Consider the following 16,660-nt stretch of genomic DNA (forward strand, 5'->3'; position numbering starts at 1 on the left):
GCAGCCATCACAGCACATAAGCGCATCTTGCGCTCACACAAAGCTCGTCTTTCAGCAAAAAACGAACCGCTGCAATTGAGCATCTCATGTACGCCTTCGTTTTCTTTTTTTTTCTTTTTTTCTTGGTGTCCGGTTTTTTTCTCAGGTGTGCTGTTTAATAAAATAATGAAGTCTCGTGTTTTCCTCTCTCTTCAGAACTATGTGATTGTTTGGGTGCAACAGAAGGCTCCCTAGTCGTTTCGGTAGCAGCCGCGCTCATACGCACAGTGGCTTTGTTTCTTGTGTCAGAGTGTGTACAATTCTGTAGAAATACTTCGTGCATATTTCTCCCTCTCCCCATGCGTGGGCGACAGGAAACGTGGCCTTCCTCGACCAGCGCATGGCCATGGACTGGGTACGTGTATGCGCGTCCTCCTTCGGCGGTGACCCGAACTCTGTCACGGTGCTCGGCTACAATTCTGGCGCCACCTCGATGGGCCTGCAGTTGCTTAGCCCAACGAAGCACTGGATTCAGAGCCAGCCCCGGAAGCTGTTGCTGCAGAGTGGGTCTCCACTGCAGCCCTTCAAGTGGGACGACGGTAGCCTGCACGACCGGGTCGGCGCCCTCTTAATCAAGCTGGGATGCAAGTATGACGTGGCGGTGAGTGGATGTCCACGCTGCCTTGTGCCGTCGCCACAGCTAGGGGGCAAATAAAGAGGACCATTTTAAGGTATGGCGATATTGACATAAATGCTCGCCATTAAATCAAGCCGTAAATCGACTTTTTAAAATTTATATATACATACCAAAACTGTTCTCGTCGCTTCAGAAAGGGAGTGGTCTCTCTCCGTGGGAATTCATGCGCTGTCTCGGCTACGACCGCCCTCTCAATCAACACGATCTTATTCGAGAGGCCGTAGCTCGGCAGCAGCATCTCCCAGTGCTCCTGGGGGTGAGGCGTAGAGGGGTAGAGGTGCCAAGCCTGGATTTTTCCTACACTCGATGACAATGTGTTGGATTGTTCGTAGCTGATCAAAGTATTGACATCGTTCGCCATATTGAGTTCGGAACTGGAGGTGTAGCCTCATTGGGTGTAATAACGTGTTGAATTTCAAGAATCTAAGTGTTGTCCATTGCGTCTTTGTGAGCAGGGGGTGTAGTGGCGGGAGTGTTTGGCAGTTGAGTCAGTAGTGTTGAGTGATTTCTTGTCATGTTGTCAGTGGTGTGAGATCTTCTGTGTCCTGCGTGGCCTGGTTGATATCTCAGACATTGTAGTAGGCGAGTTGGTTGCACTCCGCGGAAGCGTGAATGCGTGTCCACACTATTTCAACAATTTCTATCTGACAGCTTGGCTGTTAGTATATGGTGAGTTGTTGGTGTCACTAACCCTACCTAAAGCTCTTGCACACTTCTTGCGAGTCAGTTATAATCACTTTTGCCTTAGCCTGTGTCAGGGCTAGTGCTAGGGCCAGTTCCTCTGCTTCCCTAGTGGTTGCACCTGGCGTCGTTACGCCGACGAGGACGTCAGTCTTTGTCATTCCCACGACGCTTCTGCTCTTCTGCCGCAGTATGAGGCTGCATCTGTGTAAACCACGTCATTTGCATATGGACTTTCTGGCCTGTTTGGGTCGTGGCCAGGTGCATTTTCTGACTGGAGAGGTGGCCCTCTATGAGTTCTTCAACCGTGTTATGGAGACCCATACGCTGTCTGTTGACGTGCTCATAGGAAGACCAAGGGCTTGCTAGTGGCTTTTCGAATAAAGGCGTTTAGTTCGTCCTTGTCGGTTTTCGTCAACACATACGTACGGCGCTGTATACGTCACCCTGGAGAGGATGAAGACCTGAATTAAGCGGATGGTGTCGTTTTCCTTCATGACTCGTTGTCTGTTTGTTATTCTTCGGATGATTTGTAGGATCTGCTCTGTCGTCCTGGAGTAGAGTCCTAGCATCTAGTCACATTTGGCACCAGTTTGTAAGAGGAATCTCGGGATTCTGAGGGTTTAGCAGGGCGTTATACCCGGTCCCTCTAGGGTTACCCGTATGCTATATTCATCGTTTAACATCGACGGCAACACTCGACGTCATCGTCATCATCAAATTCATCATCGTCATCGTTATCGACGACGTCGTCATCGAGTTCATCGGCGACACTCGACGAACCAGCTAGAATGCTTTAAAGAGCGCACAATGCATGCCAGGGGTTGATTGAATGCTCAGTTTACCGGACAAATAAATGCCGCTGGATGCACTGAAATGTTGCAGGAGCTCCGTTGCTAATTGCGCGACGCAAGCTAAGTAATATTGCAGCACGACCATGTGCTCCCTCGCAGTTTTCGCTTAATGATGGCCACAACTCACAGAATGAGGAGGTATGTGTTTCTGCACCCACCTCAACTGGGAACAAATCAGAGGACAGAGATGCCAGACACCGGAGACGATCCATGTAGCAATAAGTCACTGTCTCTACACAAGATGTGAACAGCGTTCTATACCAGTGGCTATCTTCAATTTTCCCGTTCGGTTGGAAAATGTAAGCAGTGAAATTGAGACTATTCAAAATTTGAAAAGAAACAGGCCTGAGAAATTACATCACAAAGCTCCGCTTTCAGTAAGGTAGCGTAACCTTTAGTAAAACGTTGTTGATCATTACTTTTTGAATGGCCTTCCAAATTGTAATGCCATTGTTATTTAGTATAATGATATTTCAGGGCACGGTATAACGAGCCTTGAGGGCGCGGAATGTGAACACCACCTAACAGGAGGCTTCTAAATATGTGACTGGGTCAACGCTCGACTAATCACATTCGTATCGACCCAGACTTTGCTTAAATGCACGTAGATATAAGGATCTGAGGGATGGCGCACATAAGCAATTGGACTCGGCTGGCTGGCCTGCAGGTCATGTAGAGCCATCCTGTCCAATTGGGTCTAGGCTCACACTGACGGTATATAGCTTTTTTTTTTCCTGTCCATCGCCAAAGCAACAGAGGCGACGGTAAAATATACAAAAGCGAGGCACGCGCTGATGAAAAATTGATCAATATATGGTTCTTTTATTTACCATCTAATGGACTGTTCACTCTTCAGCACAGAGGAGTTGATCGGGGTCTTTGAACGGGGGCTGAAGGAAGGCGTAATAATCATTAGCCTCAGAGCTAAAGGTTGTTGCGGTAGAAAGGAAGAACGCATACACTATTTGTGAGGCTTAGCATGCAATTTCATTGTCTCTTTGCCGCTGTCAGTTTTCAATGGTGCAGTGAATATTGTTTTCCTCTAATTTTCTTCAGCTCCTAATAGCTGTTCAAAAGGGCTAATTGGCCTAGAGGCCAATTGTCCGCGGCCTGGCGTAACTATGACAAATTCCATAGCCTGTTTTTGTAGGGGAGAAAAAAAGTCTGCATCCGTGATCTGCGGAAGCAGGTTGCTTAAGGCCGATGCACGCGACGGACCAAGTCCGCGGGCCGCTCGGTCACGTGATGCGACGTCACGGCCCGCCATGGTCCGGTCCGGCACAGAGCACATCCACATGGCGGACCGCCATAGCAGACGGCTGAGCAGACCAACCAGCTACACATTCGGCCAGAGTGTTATCATTGTTATCATTCCGGCTCCAGTCCCACAAAGCCGGGAACTGCTCAACGAGGTATACAAAATGAAAAAAACCTCCTCGTCACTCCAAGAGGACACGGTGTTTAAAAAATATATCTGCTGCATGCACGTGTAGGCGGAACGGTGGACATGAAACGACTGGCTTGACTGGCTTTTGCTGAGCCGAAAACTCGATTCGATTTGGCTGAAGACACTCTGTTGCCGGACAACATTCGTTGGCTACGCCAAAATCGCTGCGGTTTGCATGTGGTCCGCCGCCAAAACGGAAGCGGGAAAAGCCTCGGCGATTTGTTGTACCGCGAGGGCCGCGGTCTTGCGCGGGCTAACGGCGGTACGCACGAACTGGTGACGTCCTATCACGTGATGCGTGGTCCAAAAGAGCAATTTGGTCCGTCGTGTGGATGGGCCTTTAGGTGGCTAGCTGACATCGGGGACTTTCTTTTGTTTATATTCAGAAAGCATCGTAGTTAATCATGAGCTGAGCATTTGCTCGGGCGTGCCAAAAAAAAGCATGCAGTAAGTCACACTTCGGGAACGAGCTCTTATGGACGGGAAAGACACGTCCTCGTTGCTGTTCCGCCTATCTATGAAGTTCCAGCAAATACAGCACGAAGTGAAACGACCCGGTGTCGACTACAGCTTGAATGATTCTGCCACTTGGCGCACTTAAAACGCGCATGCACACGCCACGGAGCTGAACGATTCAGAAGCACCTGCAGTAGGGCTGCTGCACTCTGGTGGCACCCCTTGCCGTTTTGCCACCTGTCGTTGATTGAAGGATGTACGAGGGGCAGCAAGCATTATCAGGTCACGTCTTCCGGCAGAGTGGTAAACAGCTCACTCGCTTTTCTTTTACCGCGGTCGACACTCAATGTTCTGCTTCTCGTCATGAATACTGCCCAAAACTAACGTTGTGGGTGTAAACCACTCCTTAAATTACAGTTGACCAACAGTGACGTCTTAAAGGAAATCATTCTTAATGGCACATTTGAGAACGGGACAGTAGGCGAAGTTGTTAAAAGTGAGTGACTGCAGCTCCTTGATGTCAGTTTTCATTTTCTCTCTCTTTGAGGCTGCGTCTACACTCCAATGAGCTGATCTTTTCTACCTAGCAATGCCCCCTAGGCCGTATTTCCCGGATAAACATTCAATGATGAATGGCGTTGACAGTTGGACATTACCCAACACCATGCTCCCTGACAGCACTGTCGCAACAGGCATTCGTTTACGTCGCGGTACTTCTGGTGGACGTCTTGTCAAAGCACTCGACAACGACGTGACACCCATGGAAGTAACGTTGCATGGAAAGGTGCCCCGTAAGCTTCTTTGCACGCTGGAAGGATTATCCGAGAATTTATCGATCGAGAATACGACAGTAGCACCGAGACAATGTGGTTTAGCTTCCTTCGCATTTTCCTTTTCTAGCAGAAGTGAATGGCTAAGGCGAAACACACAAACGTCTGTGTAATAATAATTTAGTGCGCTAGGGATCCCTGGCGGTATAAACAAGTCTGGTAGCCTTAGTGACGGTTCTCATAGCCAGAATGGCGGTTCTAAGAGTAAAGCTTGCTCACTCGCTCGCTCACTCACTCTCACTCTCATTCTCACTCACTCACTCACTCACTCACTCACTCACTCACTCACTCACTCACTCACTCACTCACTCACTCACTCACTCAATCAATCAATCAAAATTCTGGAGTTTTGCGTGCCAAAACCATGATCTGATTATGAGGCATACCGTAGTGGGGGACTTTGTAAATGTGGACCACCTGGGGTTCTTTAACATGCACCTAAATCTAAGTACACGGGCGTTTTCGCATTTCACGCCCATCGAAATGCGGCCGCCGTGGCCTCGATTCGATCCTGCGACCTCGTGCTCAGCAGCCCAACACCACAACCACTGAGCAACCATGGCAGGTGATCAATCAACCAATCAATCAATCAATCAATCAATCAATCAATCAATCAATCAATCAATCAATCAATCAATGACGTGGTCAAGTTCAATTGAATGGAGTGCGCAAATTCCTCTGGTTGATTACGAACTGTGAAGCATTATCAAAATTCTCGAGAATATTTCAAAGCCATGCGTTGCTGCTATCGGACGCTGCGCAAGCTTGAAGGAGCTCAGGACGAAAGAAACTGTAAAGGCGCGGGAATTCAAAGACGGCGAAAATAATTCTTGCCGACGTAGCTTTTGTGGTGTTATCCGTTGTCATTCTTATCATCTCATTTGTTTTTTTTTGTTTTTTATTCTTTTTTTTTGTCTTGTCTAGTAGACATCAGGCAGCACGCGCCACGTCCACGGTGATAGGCGAGTCGTGTACAAGCATGCGAACACCTGTAATCTTTCTTTTATTGTAGATGCGCCCGCTAAATAACCCACCATTGTAGCTCAGTGGCTATGCTCTGCACTGCTAGACAGAAGTTAGAGGTTTTATCCCGCCGCGGAGGCTGCATTACGATGAGGGCGGAATGTAGGAACGCTCGTGTACTTTGCTCTAGGTGCACGTTCAAGAACCCAAAGTGTTGGGCGTTAATCCGGCACCTTCTACTCCTGTGTCCCTCATACCCCACCGTGGAGTTAAGAATGTTATTAACTCTGCAATTTAGTCACTAGCACCCATGAACTGACTCATGTTTCGGAACATATGGATAGAGAGTGATCTTCAGTTGCTTTCTTTTGCTCCTTGTGCAAGGCGCAGACGTAATATATTGAAGAGGTGCAAAACAGAACTTCATGCGGGGGGCTCACTTAACAGTTCTTCGGGGGAAAATATATGCAGCTCTGTCTATCTGTGCTTATATATATGTACGGGTGCTCAGAAACAAACTGACAGCAAGTACACTTCATTGACAGTGAGTGTGTACGTGCGTACGTATACGTCCGCTTTCTTTTGTTCTTTCTTTTCTTATTTTGTAAGAATCGTTTTCGACAGTTTCATGCGGGCTGACTGCACAGCACGTCAAAATCATGTGACGAAAGCGTTTAGAGCACGTGTTTTGGCTTGCATGCGGAAGCCTCGTGCATTAAATTAATGCTCACTAAGTTAGTGAGCAAGGCTCCAAGTTTCTGCCACTAAGTTGGTCTCTGCTGTAGCCCGTGTCCTTCCCACAATCGCTGCCTATTGCTTCGTGCAGGAGGCGAAAAAGTGCTTGCGGTCGGTGTTCTTGGACAGGCTGCTGCGGCCTACGCTGTCCATGCGGTTCTCGTTCGGACCGCGCTTTCAGACGTCCTTCCTTCCCTGCGAAGACGCCGAGGGGCTCGACCTTCCAGACGCTGCCAGCAACAAAAAGCTGGTGCGCTTTAGCTCGCAAAGGTGCAGCCCTTAGAGTTTCCTACAATGTACTAAAGGGAACTATGGCACTGCAGTTCTTCACCCACCATGGGAATGATGAGCAGTACATGTATTTATCTGATCTTCGTGCTTGTGGATTCAGACGTTCTTGTGGATTCGTTTACTACGCTTTGTATGCCGTGATTGTTGTAAATTGTAGAGCAATCTATATTCTTTGAAGTGCAGAAGACGCTGTGAACGCGCACAATCGCTACTAATTGCAACGATTGAGCTTGTTTAGGTGGACAAATCGAAACGCGCCAAGCATCTCAAGGCACTGGAATGCCCGCGATAAATTATTAAGGGCGCTTCACATCGCTCGTCGATACGCGCGTCCATGGCGTAATGGTTTCAATATCAGGCCTGTGTGCTAGAGGTCCTGTGTTCAAATCATGCTGTCAGAAAATTTTAATAATGTTGATATTATTTATAACGCTGTGCATTGTTGAAAATGAGTTTACAAAGTCACGAAGCCGCTTGAAGCCAGTAGGACGAAGTTTAGGCAAATTCATGTTCTTCCCATAATTCCCGCGCTGGGTCAACCACCCCACTTGCAGTCTCCATAGCCACTATAGAGCCAGAGTTCCCTCTAGTAATTATTGTAAGAAACACTGTGGTGCAGCTTACACACGTGGAGGCTCCACCGCCAAAGCTGTCCATGCTATCGGAGAGCGTTGCGTTCAATCGAGATCTGCGGCACCTTACCCACGGGGCGACCTGCCTTCTAGGCTCATTGATTTTCTAGCATGCACTCGTGTGGAAGCAGGCCAATGCGACTCACCGTATTTACTCTGCGACGAAGACGACAGATGAGGCGCGGCTTAGCTTCGCCGTCAGTCGACTGCGGATGTGGAGTCACCTCTACTGGAGAACTAAAGAAAACACAGAACAGAGAGGAGTACGCGAAATGGCGAGCTCTCTGTCAATGCATGTTCATTAGCCCCTTTTTCTCGAAACAGAGGGCGCCAGTATATGGCATACAGCACAGCCCGGAGTGTGCCGCTTCTACGCTCCTTACAGTGGTGACCGAGGTTGCAGTCAGTGCTGTAAGCGTGCTTTAACAACGCGTAAGGCATGAAATGCTAAAAAAAATGTAGCGTACTCACATAGGAGGGCAGCGGCTCTCGAAAGGTATTCTAGCATGGTAGAAACTATAAGTACCCTTGCTAGCTCTTCAAACTGACTATTGTGCACTTACGGAATTAGACAGATGAATTACTTCGGATGGGCCAGATGTCACGTGAATTCTCCTAGCAGACACCATCGAAGCGCCTATGTGACGTGACGTTTATCTCCGCACCTCAAGCAGCCGATGCAGAGACTGACATATCCAAGGGACAGGAAGAGTAAATTATTCGCCATTCTCATTTCGTTGCACATGTTAGAAGAGATCCTGTTGTATTTCTAGACGCCTGTCAAAGCTAAGACGAAATCAAAACAGACGACTCTATAGCATTCAAGTTGGGATAATCAAGAGCAAGCTTTTCACCATTTTTTTCAAGTTTATCAATCAATATAAGCGTTAAGCTGTTTGTGGGACTGTACTCACGGCGCACTGCCGAGTTTCAGCCGTTGGCTACCATGACGAAAGCTGCGTCCTTTGATTCCTAGATGACATCGACTGCCGCACAGGTGCCTTGAATTGAGAAAAGCTACAAAATTTATGGTTGATACCGTTACAACTGGCCTGTGGGGTGAACAATTGGTGTCGCACCACCAAATCACGGAGAAAACTCGGACGTTTCAAATACGCCACGCCTCTCGAAACCTCTGAAAAACACCTAGGAGGACGCAACGGGGACAACACGCTAGCCAAGGCCCCACACACTCTCAAGTTCCACAGATTGCACAGAGGGCGAAAAATCAACAGCGGTGCGTTCCAGCATGAAGCGCGTAAGTAGAGTTACTGTAATTTGGTCGTATAATTTAATTTGTATTTGATCTGCTAGGGGCGCTCAACGCGGCTTAATATTTTGTCTATAAATGTACATATAGTAAGCGACAGACATAGTTAACATCTCATTTTTTTACAGAATAAGAATGCCATTTTTTATTAGACTTCTGCTATTAAAAGTCGGGGCTTTATAACTTAAATAAATGTTTTAGGACTTCGCTAACGTGCAATAAGCAGCAGCCCATTGCTGTGGATTGCAGTCCGAGTGGTTTATCGATTCAAATTGTATGGCAGTAATATTTACGAACGGTATCGTCTTTCATTTGAGCAGACTGGCGCAGGTTCATTTTAATTAGATAACAATAATATCTGAGCCAGTTTACGCTTGCAACATTCTATAGCCGCCACCAAGGGAACGTGTTTGAAGACAAAGAATTTTATCAGCTGCGACGTTTCACTCGCATGATAGCTGCACGGCTTCCGTCGTTAGTGATCTGCCGCGTCTGACCACGTAATGACGTGTATCTCGAAAAAAATATGTGCTAGCTCGCTCGAAAGTTCGTCGCTGGAACGGAGCACAATCTGCTTGGAGACCACCCACAAAAGCGGATTAGCTTTGCAGCCTCTGGTCATGTGTACCATTGAGTAAAAAAGCAGTGCTTCGCATTTTCAACTGTGAATTTGTTTGCGTGTACATCAGATTCCTGTAGTCATTTCTTAAAAGTATAAAATAATAATTATAAAACTATTCCTCTTTTCTCTTCCTCTAATAATAATTATAAATTTATTCCACCATTTTTTGCTTGCATATTTGTCATGGCTTCATCATTTCTGTTTTCAGGAAGACGCACAAAAAATTGGAGGACGCTTAAGGTTCGCCTTTAAGATCCCTGGCTACCTCTCACGCTTCGCGGCAACTGCAGCTTATGTAACCGTAGTGTTTCACGGAAGACACTGGCAGAGAACGCTATGCACGAAAGCGAGTTTCCTGGTAGAAACGCGGCTTCTTGCGTGGGCCGATTTTCTGTTATTGTATGGCCCTTTTATCATTCTGTCTGAGAAGGTTTAACATAAACGGCCGATGCTGATAGTCTTTTGGTTTATGACATTTGCTTCTAGGCTGTCATTTTCACAATTCTGAGGAATTACTTTGCAAAGAATCTAAGACAAGGTATGACCAACCTTGGTGACATAAGAACTTTAGGGACACATAGACAATATAGAGTAACTTTCGCTTACGAGGCGCTGACACCGGATTCTCTGCGACACGGGGGTCTTAATGCGATTGCTTTAACAGAGGGGTTAGTGGCCTCCAAGCTGCCCACGCTAGGTCATAAGGAGCTCAATGATCACTATAATGACAACAGGTCCTCTTCAACTGTGTGCCTCACGATGAAATGTTCGCAGGTTTCCCAGAGTGATCGCTATCAGGAAAGCAGCAGCAGGGAATGCTAAAATTTGACATAGAGCCTACTTGCTTTTAAGGCTGTTGTATGATAAACGGTGAAGTTAAATTTTCAAACCCAACTTGTTCGTTTTCGAGTCATTATAGCCATGACGACGAAAACAGCAACAATGTAGCAAGCTGCTGCTTGCTAATACACAAACTTCGTCATCTGCTCCTTGCAAATCAGATAGGCGGCTAATACCGCCAAGTATCATACGCCCCCTTACGACGATAACTTGCTACACGAAAATACAAAGAATTTTAAAATGATCGAACTCGCTGAATATAATTCTTAGGAAATGATACTTCATGCCGACTTAATCTCTGGTATTCACTCTCACATAGTTCATGTGCAGTTAGCCTGAAATCAGTGACTGGGCTATCCCTGCACCGTAAGATCAGATATAGCTAGAAAAGCCAAGCTGGCATAACCGGTCTAGTCCACACTTTCTGAACATGACAAATAACTAAAACAATTTTTCTTTCTTCTTAAACAGTAGATGATAATTCTTAGCCCACTGTGATCCCAAAAATATGAAATATACTCGCAGAGTAAGTTGGACCTAACCTTCAGCAAATCAACATCGGACGAGCAAGGCAAGCCTCAGCTTGAGAACCTGTCTTGGTCAGTGCCCTCACAAATGTGTTTGCTTGTTGAAACGTGGACTGCCGGCTGAGGCATCCCTTGCTCACTTCTGTTACACAATTGACGTGTTCATGTCCTCGCTACCTCTTTGCCTTGTTTGAACAAATAAACAGATATTTTTTCCAACATGAAACCGTAAGCTGCAATTCCAAGGATCTGTGAGCATTAATTCGGCTTGCTTATATGTTTATTTAGTGTCCTGGTTAATTCACACTATATTCGCCGAAGTCCTTGCAGGCGCTGTTGTATCCATAACGTTCCTTGTTTGCCTATGAGTACTCCACATGTGTTGAAGCTTTTACTGCCGTACTTGACCGCTAAATGTGCAGCAACAATATCAACAGAAAACAATTCTTGCTGGAAAATTTAGCATAACGTTGGTTTTTTCCTACACTAAGCGCCTTTCGTCGATGTGTTATCAAAAGAATGGGACATAGTCGCCTGAGCTTTTCACGCATCTTATGATGCACCTCACCCGTTTTCTCAGTTCTGAGAAGAAGGTTGAGGTCTTCATTTGGTTTGTTGGGCTCCTCAGAGGCCTTGTCCGGACAAGGACCTCGCTGAGGATACCCAATTTTGAAATAAGTTATACCATGTGTTTGGCGCATGATAGCCTAAGTCGCTTATGCGCCATAAAACCCAATACAATACAATACAAATTATCTTGCTGACACTACATGTTTGAGGAGCACTATTTGGGTTCCTTTTTTAAATGTAGCTCAAATCGTTGAAAGCAGACAATATGCGTATAGTATGAAACATGACAAGCAGCACTGTACGCAACAACAGTACGAGGGTAGCACCACATAAATATCGTTGTCTGGAGCCCCCTTCTTTCTTCTTTAGCTGCATGCCGAACCCGATGAGACATCTTCGCTCGATTGCGGCTTTCAATCCCATTAAACAGATTGCTTTCAGTGTTTCTATATGTAGTAAACTCAGTGACAGAAAGCATTAAGTGCGCCTGACCTATACGAAATTTGTGGCCATGTACTGCTTCATTCACTATTGACAATAAATAATGTAAGCGTTTGAAGTGCTTTTTTTGCGAGTTGAGGCATCTCGGTTACCTGGTGAAATAATAAAGATATCTGTAGTCATGTTGTAGAACAGAACAAATGAATACTGCACCGACAGCGTTAATAAAAGCCCAGAACCAGGCAGCGAGCAGCGCGACCCGCCTCACCGCCGCTACCACAGCGACCATATTTCTTACTACGTAATTATGATGATACGAGTTTTGGTTTTTCTAGCGCCACCTCTTGGTCGTACACTTTAACCCTTACAAAAAAAATTGTTGAAAGGTCATTGAAATATCATTGTTCAACATCAACAAATGACCTTGAAAGATCATTGGGGAATTGTTGAAACATTATTGAGGAAATTGTTGACAGGTGTTGATAATTGGCCCGCGACATTTTGTCGAAACATCATTGTGGCCTCTCAATTTGAAAGATCATTGGCATATCGTTGAAACTATGGTATATTTTAATGTTGAAAGCCCATTGAAGCATTGTTGAAGATGTGTTGTTTGTCAATGTTGAAAGTCCATTGAGGTATTGTTAAAATGTGTTGTTTGTCAATGTTGAAAGCCCATTGAAGCATTGTTGAAGCTCAAAATTGAAAGCCCATTGAGGTATTATTGAAATCTGTTGTTTGTCAATGTTGAAAGCCCATTGAAGCATTGTTGAAGATGTGTCAAGTCTCAAAATTGAAAGCCCATTGAACTATTGTTGAAATGCGTTGTTCGTCAATATTGAAAGCCCATGGAAGAATTGTTGCAGATCTGTTGAACATCAACACTAAATATATGTTGAAAGCCCTTTATGCCCCACTGGGTATTTAGCAGTTTAAACCTGCACTTTCCTTAAAATACTGCTGAGCTATGTTGCATATAATTACCTTTGATGTCACGTGGGTATGTTTGCTGTGATAGGATAGGGATAAAATTTAAATGCAGGCGTTTTGTATCGGAGGCCTCTGTCACCCTGGGCTCAAAAGCATGCTCCTAGATTGCCTGTAAGAAACCATATCTTAAAGCTGCTAGCAGTACTGTTATGCCACCTTTTGCAATTGTCAGAGTGAATGGTCCTCCACAAAATCAAGAGTGCTGAACTGATGCAGACAAAAACCATTTTGCTAGGTGAACTGTTTATTTGTAATCAAACATCTGTGTAAATGTACAACCATTTGTAGTTTGAGAACATCAGAACCTTTTTAAAAACTAAAAGTACAAACTTCGTGCAGCTTGACACCATAACAAAATTGAATACAGAAGATGTAGTCTGTGTGGCCCTAAAGTAAAACACATTTCCCAAAAGAAATAAATTTATAAATATAAATACCTAAATAAATAAATGTACAAGTAGACTGACATGACTAAATAAGAACACTCAAAAAAGGTACTTGCTTTCTGTATTAGGTAGCCAGTGGTACTATAACCATGGCACGATTTGCTTGAGCCCACAGTACTCAACTGAGACCTAATATGCAGGGAGGTTATCTTTAGGTTCCTTGAATTTATTAAAGACTGGCTGTTGCAGCTAACATAATTTTAGATACAGAGTGCCGAACATTACTTGCATGAGAAATCAAGACACCATAGTCAGCTGATTAACAAAAACTCAGTTCGTTCCAATAAATGTTTTTACGAATTGTAACCGGTAATTTTACAAGGTGTATGCACTTAGAATGAATTTCCAGAATAACACCAGTAACGAGACACATGCCATCAAACTGGCTGTAGAAATGCACTGCTGTAGCACTTAATATTTTTTAACAAAATGCACTGTTATGCACTGAAGCACGAAAGTAACCGGAATGCCCATGTATTTCTCTCACATTTGTGGAAAAATCTCGGAACTGGAGTCATTGGCTCACTGGCTACAATTTGCAAACTGAAATATGTGCCGTGATGTTATAAGTGAATTAATAAATTTAGAGAATCAGTTTAATGTCTCCATTTCTTGCGCTAGTAATGTACACCTCTGAATAATCCAGCTCAAGAACAGGAATTATGCTACCTGGCACAGACAACTTAAAAAAAACTGTAAAACTGAAAAAGGATCACTGTACAATCCTTATTTGTTGGTTGAATGGTGTCTGCCAATTTCAGTAAACCTTACGTACTTTTGAAACATGGCAATCACAATAAGTGATGCTTATGGGAGCAGTTTATTATGCTGCATTGCTGTTGCGTGATCCAGTTGTGTTTTCTGCCATGATAACGTTCCTGCGCACGTCATTACATATCAAGTGACTTATTCATATTAACTGCTTCAGACTTTTATATGAAAAAGAAACAGGTATTAGTGATGCGCTGGAATACAACAAAGTTACTCCTTGTGTGAGTTCCGTTTCAATTTTATTAATTTCCACAAATAACGAAAGAATTCACAAAAAAGATATGGTTTCATGCAAACATGAAAGGCACATCATTGCCATTACCGGAGATGTTTTGTTGCATTTTAAACTTAAGCGGACTTTGACCTATTAATTTTTACTCATGTATTTTAAATAGCAATAAACCATTCTTACAAAGTTATGTAAAATGCAGTTTTTACTGAACTCTGACAATGGCACAGATGCACTTGCAGGTGTGCGATTCCATGCCGAATCGACCAGCGTTTTTTTGACAGCACACATATAGCTGACACACTGCCACATGCTTGCTAGAGTTCAAAATTCGTTACCCTTTTATTTATTTTTGCCAGATATCTTGCAGCATTTTGGTGACAGTTTAGTTTTCCTGCTCAGCTGAGCTAGAGGACATCAATCAAATTCTTTTTCAAATGCACATTGTATTGATTGAGGCCTTCAAATGGTGTGCGTGGAAATACGGTGAAGTGATGCAACTGCCAAAATAGCCAATTTTTCAAATATTTGAATACTTCAAGTGCTTTTGGCACCGGCAAAAGTGAGTCAAATTGCAATCTGAAAAATTCACAGGACAGAAATTAAATACAGAATTGTAGCCCAGGTGACATAGTATAGCAGAAAAATACTTGAAGCGCTGATGGTCCAGCTGATCGCTTTTAAAAAAAAAATTCTAATCTTTTGCAAGAAGCTTCACGTTCAAGGAAAAAACAGCTTTGGTAGTTGGCCAAAAAATGTGATACATTATTGGATAGCTCTACGTGTCTGCTATGCATGTGTGAAGTTAAAGAAGGCATTATTTTTAAATACGAGAAATTATTTTTTGAAATTTTGTCAGCACCGACTTTTCTCGCATGTGCGCACAGCTTGCCGGCCGGGATTGCAGACGACAAACCTGGCTTCGTCTGCAACACAGATGACAGAGAAGTGGTTTTAGGGTCTGCATTTTATTTGCAAGGGACACATGCTCTAACGCAACGAGGCTTGTGTTTGGTGTGGGCCAGGTAACCCATACAGCCATTGCACATAAAATATGAATACGAGGTCTGTTAGAAAAGTATCCGACCTTTGGCTGAAGAAAAAAAAAACTGGCATAACTGGAGCGTTGGAAGCCTAATCACCCTCAAAGTAGTCTCCTTGGGACTCCAGCCACTTCTCCCAGCGGTGCTGCCATTGTCAGAAGCATTCCGAGAAGGCCTCTTTCCGAATGGAGTTTAGCTCAGTTGTCGTTGCAGCCATGTCTTCTCTTGTCTGAAATCGCGCTCTTTTCAATGGCCTCTTGATTTTGGGAAACAGCCAGACGTCGCGGGCGGCCATATCAGGAAAGTAAGGAGCCTGTCGAACTGCAGGAGTCTGGTTTTTTGCCAAAAAAATCTGAATCAAGTGCTAGAAATGCGTTGTCATGATGGATGCGCCAATTTCCTGTTGACAACTTCGGTATCTTGTGCCAAACAGCATCACATAGGCCATGGAGGACATCCCTGTAGTAGTCTTTAGTGGTTGTTTGACCCTATGGTGCGTACCCGTGGTGTACAACACTGCGGGAGTCAAAGAAAGCGGTCAGCAACTTTGACATTGCTGCGCACTTAGCGGTCTTTGGTTGGTGACGTGGAATGCTTCCACTGTAACAACAGGGATTTGGTTTCCGGGTCGTAAACATACACCCACGACTTGTCACCAGTGATTATGGTGTTCATAAAGTTGGGGTCACTGTTTGTAGAATCCAGCATGTCTATGAGACTTCAACACGAAGCTGCTTTTGCTCCACCATGAGCAGCTTGGGAACGAATTTCGGCGCAACTCTCTTCATGGCCAAATCTTCGGTGATAATGGAATGTGGATAAAATGTGCTGATGCCCACCTTTTCTGCAATTTCTTGGATAGTCATACGACGGCCCCGCATCACCACGGGGTTCACTTCGGCAATGACCTGGTCATTTCGGCATGTTGATGGCCGACTGGAGCGTGGCTTGCTCTCCACCGATGTGTGGCCATATTTAAACTGGTTGTACCTCTCCTTAATCTGTGTGCAGCTCATAGCATAGTCACTCAAAGCAGTCTGAATCTTCCGAATGGTTTCCACTTGGCTGTCGCCCAGTTTCTGGCAAAATTTGATGCAGTGGCGCAGCTCCAGTCGCTCCGGCATTTTTCTTGCAATAAAAAACCGAGAGCACTGGTATTGTTCATACGAAGCATGTTAAAGGGCATGTCACATTGCTATGCAACAAAGAGGGAGCAGGACACTTAGTGCCCTGCTCCCTGGAGCCCAATGATGATCCAAGTAGAAAACACCTTCATAATTAAGACTGAAAACCTACATGAGTATGAACAAATTCTTGTGGTGTTGTTTGCTACCACTGTTTCAGAG

At 44.7% G+C, this 16,660-nt stretch overlaps 1 protein-coding gene across 4 annotated transcripts in view; it reads left to right on the forward strand.

The window, feature by feature from the left end:
• The window catches only part of LOC139052484 (acetylcholinesterase-like), a 98,984-nt gene that overhangs the window by 34,976 nt on the left and 47,348 nt on the right, over window positions 1-16,660 (forward strand). For all 4 annotated transcript variants that reach the window (XM_070529600.1, XM_070529601.1, XM_070529599.1 and 1 more), the window contains 2 exons: window positions 354-640; window positions 6,734-6,892. In XM_070529600.1, coding sequence (XP_070385701.1) covers window positions 354-640; window positions 6,734-6,892 — 446 coding nt within the window. The remainder of the gene's footprint in view (window positions 1-353; window positions 641-6,733; window positions 6,893-16,660) is intronic.

The sequence above is a fragment of the Dermacentor albipictus genome, unplaced genomic scaffold, assembly GCF_038994185.2.
Source record: "Dermacentor albipictus isolate Rhodes 1998 colony unplaced genomic scaffold, USDA_Dalb.pri_finalv2 scaffold_24, whole genome shotgun sequence".
NCBI lineage: Eukaryota > Metazoa > Arthropoda > Arachnida > Ixodida > Ixodidae > Dermacentor > Dermacentor albipictus.